At 49.2% G+C, this 12967-nt stretch overlaps 1 protein-coding gene across 1 annotated transcript in view; it reads right to left on the bottom strand.

Annotated features, from left to right (window-relative positions):
* The window catches only part of PTS (6-pyruvoyltetrahydropterin synthase), a 37083-nt gene that overhangs the window by 18333 nt on the left and 5783 nt on the right, over positions 1 to 12967 (bottom strand). The window contains exon 2 of the mRNA XM_075326410.1: positions 1342 to 1421. Coding sequence (XP_075182525.1) covers positions 1342 to 1421 — 80 coding nt within the window. The remainder of the gene's footprint in view (positions 1 to 1341; positions 1422 to 12967) is intronic.

Raw genomic sequence — 12967 nt, 5'->3', positions numbered from 1 at the left:
AAATCGAAAATTGCTGATGAACTTTGATCCCTTCTAACTTCCTAACCCCAAAAAATGTTGTTTCAGAAATTGCGCTGATGTAAAGTAGAGATGTGGGAAATGTTATTTATTAACTATTTTGTGTGACAGAACTCTCTGGTTTAAGGGCATAAAAATTAAAAGTTTGAAAATTGCAAAATTTTCATCAAATTTCCGATTTTTTCACAAATAAAATCAAAAAATATCATCCTAAATTTATAACTATCATGAACTACAATATGTCACGAAAAAACAATGTCAGAATCACCGGGATCCGTTGAAGCGTTCCAGAGTTATAACCTCATAAAGGGATACTGGTCAGAATTGCAAAAAATGGCCTGGGCATTAAGTATAAAACTGGCTTTGTCCTTAAGGAGTTAATGTATATCTAATAAATATTGACATTTTAGGAATTTGTTTGATTTTTGTTCACATTCAATTATTGGATTCCTCCATTATTCTTATATTGTTAGCCACTAAAAACATAGGTGTAAGTCATATAATGGCCAGAAATAATGTATATACTACACATGACAGCTTATTTTTAAAAGTCACCTGACAGGACAGTAATGCCGGCGTCACACGGTATGATATATCTAACGATATGTCGTCGGGGTTACGTTATTAGTGACGCACATCCGGCATCGTCAGAGATATCGTAGCGTGTGACACCTCCGAGCGACTGTTAACGAGCAAAAATACTCACCTTATCGTTGCTCGTTGACACGTCGTTCATTTTCAAAATGTCGGTCCTCCTTCTGTACTCCAGTTGTTCATCGTTCCCGTGGCAGCACACATCACTCTGTGTGACACCCCGGGAATGACGAACACAGCTTACCTGTGTCCCGACGGCAATGTGGAAGGAAGTAGGTGGGCGGGATGTTACCTCCCGCTCATCTCCGCCCCTCCGCTTCTATTGGCCGGCGGCTGTGTGACATTGCTGTGACGTTGAACGTCTCTCCCCCTTCAGGAAGAGGATGTTCGCCGCCCACAGCGAGGTCATTCGGGAGGTAAGTACCTGTGACAGGGGTAACGATTTTGTGCGCCACGGGCAATGAATTGCCCGTGACGCACAAACGACAGGGGCGGGTGCGATCGCATGATATATCGTCCCATGTGACGCCGGCATTACACTTTAATCATGTGCAAGTTTTGTACACTACTGCAGATAAAAGTGGGTCGAACAGAGCGTTTTTGGTGGGAACAAGGAAAAAAACTTGTAGCTGTGTGAAGGTGTTGTAACCTTCTCAAGACGAAAGGTGCCTGGGTAAGAGGAGAAGGAATGTGCTTGTTGGATTTCTGCATATAAAGTAATTTCCTTACCTCTGTAATTGTGACCATGTCCATTAGGATTGTTACACTTGCCAAAAATCTTTTTATTTTCCTCGTTGGTTAGAGAATTGCTGTAAAATAGGAAGATGAAAAAATTGGGGATCAAAAATCATGCAATGCAAATCAATATAGTTTACAGAGACCCTATTAGCTTAAGGTGAAGCTGTCATCAGAAGAAGACCTACAGTTTTAATCAGGCTTTTGTGTTATGTGTATTTTTTAAAAAAGAAGGGAATTTTGTTTACTTACCGTAAATTCCTTTTCTTCTAGCTCCAATTGGGAGACCCAGACAATTGGGTGTATAGCTACTGCCTCCGGAGGCCGCACAAAGTACTACACTTAAAAGTGTAAGGCCCCTCCCCTTCTGGCTATACACCCCCCCGTGGGAGCACGGGTCCCTCAGTTTTAGTGCAAAAGCAAGAAGGAGGAAAGCCAATAACTGTTTCAAAAACAAATTCAATCCGATAAACAATATCGGAGAACGTAACTTATCAACATGAACAACATGTGCACCCGAAAAACAAATACCCTAAGAAAAACAGGGCGGGTGCTGGGTCTCCCAATTGGAGCTAGAAGAAAAGGAATTTACGGTAAGTAAACAAAATTCCCTTCTTCTTTTTCGCTCCTAATTGGGAGACCCAGACAATTGGGACGTCCAAAAGCAGTCCCTGGGTGGGTAAAAGAATACCTCGTGATCGGGCTGTCAGGCAGCCCTTTCTTACAGGTGGGCCACCGCCGCCTGCAGGACTTGTCTACCTAGGCTGGCATCCGCCGAAGCGTAGGTATGCACCTGATAATGCTTGGTAAAAGTGTGCAGACTCGACCAGGTAGCCGCCTGGCACACCTGCTGAGCCGTAGCCTGATGCCGTAATGCCCAGGACGCACCCACGGCTCTGGTAGAATGGGCCTTCAGTCCAGAAGGAGTCGGAAGCCCAGCAGAACGGTAGGCGTGAAGAATTGGTTCCTTGATCCACCGCGCAAGGGTGGATTTGGAAGCTTGCGACCCTTTATGCTGACCAGCGACCAGGATAAAGAGTGCATCCGAACGGCGCAGAGGCGCCGTGCGGGAGATGTAGATCCTGAGTGCTCTCACCAGGTCCAACAGATGCAAACCCTTTTCAAATTGGTGAACTGGATGCGGACACAAAGATGGTAAAGTGATATCCTGATTGAGATGAAAGGAAGATACCACCTTGGGAAGAAACTCTGGAATTGGACGCAGTACTACCTTGTCTTGGTGAAACACCAGGAAGGGAGATTTGCAAGATAACGCCGCCAGCTCTGACACTCTCCGAAGAGACGTGACCGCCACCAGAAAAGCCACTTTCTGTGAAAGCCGAGAAAAGGAAATCTCCTTCATAGGCTCGAAAGGTGGCTTCTGGAGCGCAATCAGAACCTTGTTCAGATCCCAGGGTTCCAATGGCCGCTTGTAAGGGGGAACGATATGACAAACCCCTTGCAGGAACGTGCGTACCTTAGGAAGTCGCGCCAGGCGCTTCTAAAAGAATACGGATAGCGCAGAGACTTGTCCTTTAAGGGAGCTAAGCGACAAACCTTTTTCCAACCCAGACTGCAGGAAGGAAAGAAAAATAGGCAATGCAAATGGCCAGGGAGAAACTCCCTGAGCAGAGCACCAAGATAAGAATATCTTCCACGTTCTGTGGTAGATCTTGGCGGAGGATGGTTTCCTAGCCTGTCTCATGGTGGCAACAACATCATGAGATAAACCTGAGGTCCCTAGGATCCAGGACTCAATGGCCACACAGTCAGGTTCAGGGCCGCAGAATTCAGATGGAAAAACGGCCCTTGAGACAGCAAGTCTGGACGGCCTGGTAGCGCCCACGGTTGTCCTACCGTGAGATGCCACAGATCCGGGTACCACGACCTCCTTGGCCAGTCTGGAGCGACGAGAATGGCGCAACGGCAGTCGGACCTGATTTTGCGGAGCACTCTGGGCAACAATGCCAGAGGTGGGAACACATAAGGTAGTCGGAACTGCGACCATGTTTTCCACCCACGTCAGAATCCGCCGGACTTCTTGAAAGGCTTGCCGACTGCGTGTTCCCCCTTGGTGGTTGATGTACGCCACCGCTGTGGAATTGTCCGACTGAATCCGGATCTGCTTGCCCTCCAGCCACTGTTGGAAGGCTCGCAGAGCAAGATAGACTGCTCTGATTTCCAGAACATTGATCTGAAGGGTGGACTCTCTCTGAGTCCACGTACCCTGAGCCCTGTGGTGAAGAAACACTGCTCCCCACCCTGATAGGCTCGCATCTGTCGTGACCACCGCCCAGGATGGGGGTAGGAACGACTTTCCTTTTGACAATGAGGTGGGAAGAAGCCACCATCGGAGAGAGTCCTTGGCTGCCTGAGAGAGGGAGACATCCCTGTCGAGGGACGTCGACTTCCCGTCCCATTGGCGGAGAATGTCCCATTGCAGAGGGCGCAGATGAAACTGCGCGAAAGGGACTGCTTCCATTGCTGCCACCATCTTCCCTAGGAAATGCATGAGGCGCCTCAAGGAGTGGGACTGGTTCTGCAGGAGAGATTGCACCCCTGTCTGCAGAGAGCACTGCTTGTCCAGTGGAAGCTTCACTATCGCTGAGAGAGTATGAAACTCCATGCCAAGATATGTTAGTGATTGGGTCGGGGTTAGATTTGACTTTGAAAAGTTGATAATCCACCCGAAACTCTGGAGAGTCTTCAGTGCCACGTCCAGACTGTGTTGGCATGCCTCTTGAGAGGGTGCCTTTATAAGTAGATCGTCCAAATACGGGATCACGGAGTGACCCTGCGAGTGCAGGACAGCTACTACTGCTGCCATGACCTTGGTGAAGACCCGAGGGGCTGTTGCCAGCCCGAAAGGTAACGCTACGAACTGCAGGTGTTCGCTTTCTATAACGAAGCGTAGAAAACGCTGATGCTCTGGCGCAATCGGCACGTGAAGATAAGCATCTTTGATGTCTATTGATGCTAAGAAATCTCCTTGAGACATTGAGGCTATGACGGAGCGTAGAGATTCCATCCGGAACCTCCTGGTTTTTACGTGTTTGTTGAGCAACTTTAGATCCAGGACGGGCCGAAAGGACCCGTCCTTCTTTGGCACCACAAACAGATTGGAGTAAAAACCGTGACCTTGTTCCTGAAGAGGAACGGAAGTCACCACTCCTTCCGCCTTTAGAGCGGCCACCGCCTGCAGCAGAGCATCGGCTCGGTCGGGCGGTGGGGAAGTTCTGAAGAAACGAGTTGGAGGACGAGAGCTGAACTCTATCCTGTACCCGTGAGACAGAATGTCCTTCACCCAACGGTCTTTGACCTGTGACAGCCAAATGTCGCCAAAGCGGGAGAGCCTGCCACCGACCGAGGATGCGGAGAGAGGAGGCTGAAAGTCATGAGGAAGCCGTCTTGGTAACGGTTCTTCCTGCTGTCTTTTTTGGGCGTGACCGAGTCCGCCAAGAATCTGAGCCTCTCTGATCCTTTTGAGTCCTTTTGGACGAGGAGAATTGGGACCTGCCTGAGCCTCGAAAGGACCGAAAACCAGACTGACCCCTCCTTTGTTGGGGCTTGTTTTGTCTGTGTTGAGGTAAGGATGAGTCCTTACCCTTGGAGTGTTTAATGATTTCATCCAAACGCTCCCCAAACAATCGGTCGCGAGAAAAAGGCAAACTGGTTAAGCACTTCTTGGAAGCAGAATCTGCCTTCCATTCTCTCAACCACAGGGCTCTGCGCAAAACCACGGAGTTGGCTGACGCCACCGCCGTACGGCTCGAAGAGTCCAGGACAGCATTAATCGCGTAAGACGCGAATGCAGACATTTGAGAGGTCAATGGTGCCACCTGCGGGGCAGATGTACGTGTGACCGAGTCGACTTGTATAAGCCCAGCTGAAATGGCTTGGAGTGCCCATACGGCTGCAAAAGCTGGCGCCAACGACGCTCCAATAGCTTCATAGATGGATTTCAGCCAGAGCTCCATCTGCCTGTCAGTGGCATCTTTAAGTGCCGCTCCATCTTCTACTGCAACTAAAGATCTAGCTGCAAGCCTGGAGATTGGAGGGTCCACCTTGGGACACTGGGTCCAACCCTTGACCACGTCAGGGGGAAAAGGATAGCGTGTATCTTTAAGCCGTTTAGAAAACCGCTTCTCAGGATAAGCGTGGTGTTTCTGGATTGCATCTCTAAAGTCAGAGTGGTCCAGAAAAGTGCTTAATTTACGCTTGGGATATCTGAAATGGAATTTCTCCTGCTGTGAAGCTGCCTCCTCCGCAGGAAGAGCTGGCGGGGAAATATCTAACATCCTATTGATGGACGCTATAAGATCATTCACTATGGCGTCACCATCCGGTGTATCCAGATTGAGAGCGGCCCCAGGATCAGAATCTTGATCAGTTACATCCGCCCCATCACCCATAGATTCGTCCCGCTGGGATCCTGACCAGTGAGACGAAGTTGAGGGCCCCTCATAACGAGCCCGCTTAGGTTGTCTGGGACTGTTGTCTGAGTCAGAATCGTCACCCTGGGGTGCATGTGACACCCCCGGAGCTTGGAAGTGTTCCAGCTGAGGGGGACCAGGGAGCAATGATGCCACAGTGTCCATGGTCTGAGATACTGGTCTAGACTGCAATGTTTCAAGAATCTTTGACATGGTCATAGACAATCTGTCAGCAAAAGCTGCAAACTCCGTTCCTGTCACCTGGACAGCATTCACAGGTGGTACACTCTGGGTCACGTCCAGCAGAGGCCCCGGCTGTGCAAGTTGCACAGGGGCCGAGCACTGCACACAATGGGGGTCAGTGGAACCTGCCGGTAGAGCAGCCCCACATGCGGTACAGGCAGCATATAATGTCTGTGCCTTGGCACCCTTGCGTTTTGCGGACGACATGCTGTTGCCTCCTTGTAATCTAGGAGGGTATATAGCCGAGAATCACCAGCGACCGTACAGTACAAAGTATTTGCAAACACAAAATACTCAGTATACAAACGGCACAAGTGGGGGTGAGCCCTTGAGGGCTGCTTACCGCCCGCTGAACAGCGGGTATGAGGCCGTAGAATCCCGTGTCTGGGTCTCCCCGTCTCCCCTCTGCAGCTCAGCGTGCAGGCAGGAATGGCTGCCGGCGTTCTGTGAAGAGGGGCGGACCGTGGGCGTGCCACAAACAAAGTGCGGGAAACTGCGTCCTACTGTGCCTGGTGTGAGGGCTGGAGTATGTAAAAAAGACTCCAGCCCTCAGCGCTGATGCTCTGTACAGCGTCCCGCCCTCCTCCTGACTGGCAGGTGCGGAGGCGGGGAACGAACGAACTAGGCCGCAAAAGCCGGGGACTGTAGTAATAAGCGCGGCCGTGATATATGCACGGCCAGCGCGGAAGTCCCCGGCGCACCACAAGTCCCAGCCGCGTCGCAGTCCCAGTGGCCGGCGCGACCGTTCTCCCTGAGTCTACCCACTCAGCTAAGCTGAAGTGAGGAAATGGCACAAGCGCAGCAGCGCTGTTGTCCCCGGCGCACTAACACACCCAGCAATGCTGCGGTGTGCGCGCGTATGCACGGGGACACAGAGTACCTTGACGGAGCAGGGCCATGTCCCTGACGATACTCAGCTCCATATCCAGCGGCTTCTCCAGGGGCTGTGGATGGAGCACGGTCTCAGTGCCTGGAGACCGGTAAAATCCCACTTCGCCCAGAGCCCTAATGGGGATGGGGAAGGAATCAGCATGTGGGCTCCAGCCTCCGTACCCGCAATGGGAACCTCAACCTTAACAAACACCACCGACAGAAAGTGGGGTGAGAAGGGAGCATGCTGGGGGCCCTGTATGGGCCCTCTTTTCTTCCATCCGACATAGTCAGCAGCTGCTGCTGACTAAATAGTGGAGCTATGCGTGCGTGTCTGACCTCCTTCGCACAAAGCAAAAACTGAGGGACCCGTGCTCCCACGGGGGGGTGTATAGCCAGAAGGGGAGGGGCCTTACACTTTTAAGTGTAGTACTTTGTGCGGCCTCCGGAGGCAGTAGCTATACACCCAATTGTCTGGGTCTCCCAATTAGGAGCGAAAAAGAAATAGTTGTTAATTTTATTTATTATTATTATGCTTTTATGGTACCTTCATATTCTGCAGCGCTTTCCAGACATCATCACAACTGTCCCCATGGGGGCTCACAAACTAAATTCTCTATCACTATGTCTTTGTAGGGAGAAGAAAACTGAAGAACACGTAGGAAATCCACAGAAACACAAGGAGAACATACAAACTCCTTCCAGATGTTCTTAGTGGGGTTTGAACCCAAAACTAGAGATGGAAGTTCGGGTTTCCCGGGTTCGGGATGTTAGATAAAGTTCATTTCGGATCTCGCACTTAACTGGAACTTGATCCTGGAACCCAAACCCCATTGGAAGTCACATACAGTCCACATACAGCCAGCCATAATACATAATCTTGCAATTTTCACATTAGCCATTAGGGTTTTCTCAGAGTCATACTTCCTGTCTTTTCAGAAAGAGTTTTCAGCAGTTTCCTTATCATCAGAGGCAGGATTAAATTAAAATGACTGATAGCATCTCTATGCACAGTAGATAACATAGGACAGGATCCATCAATCACAATAGGTGATGTCACAGCTCCCCCTGTTCTCCTGCCTTCACAATGACCTTTTCACTTATTTATCAGATACTTCAATATAAAACACCGGGTCAGAGTCTGCTCATTGTGGCTATGTCCATATGGCGTTTCCTGAAACAGGAATTAGGAGTCTAAACAAAGCCCCAGTGGAGAGTGTGAAAACTGCAAGATTACCAATGTTGTTTTTTTTTTTTAATAAAATATATGATATGAGGAAAGAAATCTGTATGATCGCTAGAGATCAAACAACTGCGACCTCCACAGATCATGAGAATGGTGGTCCCCAATTCTGCTGTGTAAAAAAGCAGTGACACCTGAGACTACAGCTGCATCCTCCATTCATAGAGTGAACTTGCGGACCACCGTCATAATTGGGGAGGTGGACCCCACTGATCATTCATTTATTACCTACATCGTGGACAAGTGATACAAAGCTATTGGAAAACCGATTATTAGCGGATTTTCTATGCTCCTCTGCTCATTACCAGATCATCTCTGCTTTGCCAATCTCCTGCACTTCATAGATCACTACATAATTATCCAGGATTCTAAAAAATCTGGAGACAATTACTGGTCGTCATTACAGAATTTTCTTACATCCGTAATTTATGGTAATATCAAACAATTGTTTTTTTTTATTTAAGTAGTGAAAAAAAGATTTTAAAATTTCTTTAAAAAAAAAATAAAAATTGTTGTGTTGTACTTTCTTAGTCTGTAATTAGTTTAAGCCTGGGCTCCCTAGGAGACTTAAAGGGAACCTGTCAGGTGCAATATGCACCCAGAACCATGAGCAGTTCTTGGTGCATATTACTAATCCCTGCCTAACTGTCCCTGTATACACTAGCACAGATAAAGAGATCTTTAGAAAAAGTATTTCTAAAGATCCTTTATGATATGCTAATGAGGCCAGTGACTAGTCACAAGGTTGTTATATCCCCCGACTAGTTTGCCCGGTTAGCACACGCACAGAGATGTGCTAGCATATTATTCAGTGCCCATTGCCCAGTGCCATAGGCAGTGACGCACGAACCTGTATCCGTTGTCACCGCTTCAGAGCACCGGGTTTAAGATCAGTGCACATGATCAGTGTCCTGGCACTTCCGGTCATGCGCACTACACTTTTCTGTAGCCGGGACAAATACACCATGCTTCATAGTGTGCATGACTGGAAGAGTGGGGTATTCTGATCATGTGCACTGACCTTAAACCGGGCATCTGAAGCGGTGACAACAGACACAGGTACGTGCGTCACCGCCAATGATGCTGGGCAATAGGCATTGAATAGCATGTTAGCTTGCCCCAGTGGGTGTGCTACCATGGTAAGAGGGCGTAATGAGTGCAGGAACTAACGCCCTTGCAACTAGTCCTCGTGCTCATTAGCATATCGTAAAGGATCTTTAGAAATACTTTTTATAAAGATCTCTTTATCTGTGCTACTAGATACAGGGACAGTAAGGCTATGTGCGCACTGGGAAATGGAATTTTCTTGAGAAAATTCCGCATGCTCTCAAAGATTACCGCACCCGCGGTAAAAAAACGCGGGAAACCGCACCCGAAAACCGCATGCGGTTTGCCGCGGTTTGCTGTGGTTTTACCGCGGTATTATTCGCGGTATTGCCGCGGTTTTGCCGCGTGCGGGTTGGGATGTGCTTTATTGCATTCAATGCAATAAAGCACATTGAAAAAAAAAAAAAGTCATTTAATTCTGAGATAGTAGATAGATAAAGAGACAGAAGAATAGATAGAGGGATAGATAGATGATAGATAGATAGAGGACAGATCGCTGCATTTCCCACGGTCGGCAGTGAGTTCACATTACCGGCCGTGGGAAATGACCGGTAATTACCTCTGCTGTCTGCTGCATTCAGCCTGTGTCTGTGACAGTCGCGGCTGGATGTCAGCAGTGCAGGACGCCGGAGCCGGAGCTGTGGATTATGTCGGAGCTGTGGATTATGCCGGAGCTTTGGTGCGGGAGGGGTTAATAAAATGGTGAACGAGGCTTGTTGGTTTTATTTAAAATAAAGGATTTTTCGGTGTGTTTTATTCACTTTACTTACGGGTTGATCATGTCAGCTGTCACATAGACGCTGCCATGATCAAGCCTGGAATTAATGGCGGTGATCCCCCATCATTAATCCCTTGTTATATTACCCTGACCGCCACTGCTACACGGCGGCAGGAAGAGCCGAGGACACTCCTGGTGCTGCCGCATAATGCATGAGACAGTCCTGGGGCAGCTGCGGCTGATATTCTCGGCTGCGGGAGGGGGAGTGAGGCGGGGGACATTAACCCTGCCCCTCTCCCTCCCCAGCCTGAGAATACCGGGCCGCCGCTGTGTGCTTACCTCGGCTGGACGGTAAAAATACAGCGGAGCCCATGTTCTTTGTTTTCTATATGTCCGTTTGCTTTCTATGTGTGTTCTATGTGTGTGTGATGTCTGTGTGTGTGTGATCTGTGTGTTTGTTTACTCTCTGCTCCGCTTCCTCTTCCTGTAATGACATCACTTCCCTGCAAAACCGCAGACAAGCGATGTACATTACCGCAGGTAAACCGCGAAATACCGCAGGGAATAACGCAGGAAAATGCAGTGAACCGCACAGAATTTGCTGCCTGCGTTATTCCCTGCGGGATTTCACGATTACATTGGAGTCAATGGAGTGAAATCCCGCAGCGACGTGCGGAAAAGAAGTGACATGCACTTGTTTTTGCTGCGGGATTCCCGCAGCAAAACATGCAGCTGTCAAATTCCGCCTACTGCGCACAGGATTTTTTTTCTCCATAGGATTTGCTGGTGATTCACTGCAGAGATGTTATGAACATTTTCTGCAGCGAAACATGCAGCAAATCCGCGAAAAATCCGCGGCAAAATCCGGTAAGTGCGCACAGGGCCTTAGGCAGGGATTAGCAATATGCACCCAGAAATGCTCGTGGTTCTGGGTACATACTGCACCTGACAAGTTCTCTTTAAAATGGCAACTATTGGTGTCCAAAATGGGCCCCTTCCCTTTTCCATGGTCGAATAATTTTAATGCCGCAGTCACAGATTGACAGCAGCGACCTGAGCGAGCTCCTGTTGGAGGCTGTTGAGTGTGTAATGTACATATCCTTCTGCCTATGGATATATCAGCAAACATTTAAAATGGTTCCAAAACTCTATAATTTAACAAAGCAACCACCCCACAGCCTATAAAGAGCTGAGCCCGAAACATCACAACACCAGTAACTGTGTTCCCATGTGGTAGGAGGACCTTCCATCCCCACACAGCCAAGCCCGGAGCTATTGTGTCCCTGCTTCCCCCAGAGCTATACACCTGGAAAAGCAGCTGCAAACATTAAGGTTAGGGCCACACGGCAGCAGGCGACCCTGACATTAGTGTCTTGTGATCACATCTATGCTGTTGTATTGCGACCTGCGAGCTCTTGTGACTGTGACACACATTTTCACATTTGCTTGACTGGTCCTCAAGGTAAGTAATATACGCGACTGCAACTCGTTTGCAACTTATCTGCGATTTAGCCATTTTTTTACAGCAAAATCACAGCTCTAGAATAGAATATTGCACACATGTTTTTTGTCATGCAACACGTCGCCATCTAGCCCTAAAGAGACATCATGTAAAGCTTTACTTCAACAGCTGGGATAATGCACAAATGTAACGCTCGCAGCTAGGGATGGTACCGCGGGGAGCAAAAGTGGACCCACTGGACCACAGGGAGACCCCGGGCGTAGACCTATTGTGGAATAAAGACTGGGACTGTGGCAGGACCGAGTCTCAAGTGTAGACAGGGACCACAAGGGTAGCCTGAGGCAGACAGCAAAGGCAGGATGTACACGCAGAGTCTCTAGCACCAACAGGGCAGGACGAACAGGCAGAGTCACTGGCAAGGCAGATGGCACGGCCAGGATGGTAGCAGGTACCAACAGGACAAGGTGGACTGGTACACAGGTACAGGCTGAACGGACGCGCAGAGTCACAAGCAAGGCTGGGACCACCAGAGTGGCTGAGGCAGATGGCAAGGCCAAGACGGACACAGTCACTAGTACCAACAGGGCAGGACACACAGGTAGCAGATACCAACAGAACAGGACGGGCTGGTAGTAGGTACTGGCAGGACTGGACTGGAACCAGGTGCCAACAGTGCAGGACAGGCAGGTAGAAAGGTATGGGCAGGACAGGACTGGAACGAGGTGCAATCAGGGTAGGATAGACTGGTAGCCACGTACGGGCAAGACGGGACTGGAACCAGGTACCAACAAGGCAGGACGGGCAGGTAGCCAGGTACGGGCAGGACAGGACTGGAACCAGGTGCCAACAGCGCAGGACGGGCTGGTAGCCAGGTACGGGCAAGACGGGACTGGAACCAGGTGCCAACAGGGCAGGACGGGCTGGTAGCCAGGTACGGGCAGGAAGGGACAGGCAGGTACAAGCGGGACAGGGAGGCAGGTGAGCTGACAACTAACTAGACAGAACACACTGACTGACTCGCTTAGAGGGATTGTGGCTTAAGTACCGTGTGCCTCTGAGCGATAGGCTGAAAGGCACTTCCCAGGAGTGGCACGCTGGCCATTTAAGAGAAGGGCAGCAGCGCACGATCACTCCATAAAGGCTCTCTCGGAGATGCTGTGACGCGCACACAGACCCTGGGAGGCAAGAGGAGAAGATACCCATGTGGAGAAAAGCTGGGACACCAGGCAGCATGGAAGGAGCCGGCTGCGGCAATGAGTGACAGCACGTCCCTGCAGGAGGGGAGAGCAAAGTGTGCAGGGACGCAACGTTACAAGAAAGATGCCAGATCAACATTACAGCTTTCTTAAAGGGGTTTACTTTTGAAGACAATTCCTTCCAATATGCGTACAATATGAGTGTAACAAAACACGTGCAAAATGTTTGTTTTTTTAGCGTTACTGCTTACAACTTAAACAAATCTAAACAAGCTAAAATTTTGGCTAAAAAATTGATGTAAAACTGAAGGTTTATTTATAACACGTTTTGACCTCCAATTAAGGACT

The sequence above is a fragment of the Anomaloglossus baeobatrachus genome, chromosome 10 (genome assembly GCF_048569485.1).
Source record: "Anomaloglossus baeobatrachus isolate aAnoBae1 chromosome 10, aAnoBae1.hap1, whole genome shotgun sequence".
Taxonomy (NCBI): domain Eukaryota; kingdom Metazoa; phylum Chordata; class Amphibia; order Anura; family Aromobatidae; genus Anomaloglossus; species Anomaloglossus baeobatrachus.
Note: the sequence above shows the minus strand (reverse complement) of the source record. Positions and strands in the feature narration are given on the sequence as shown.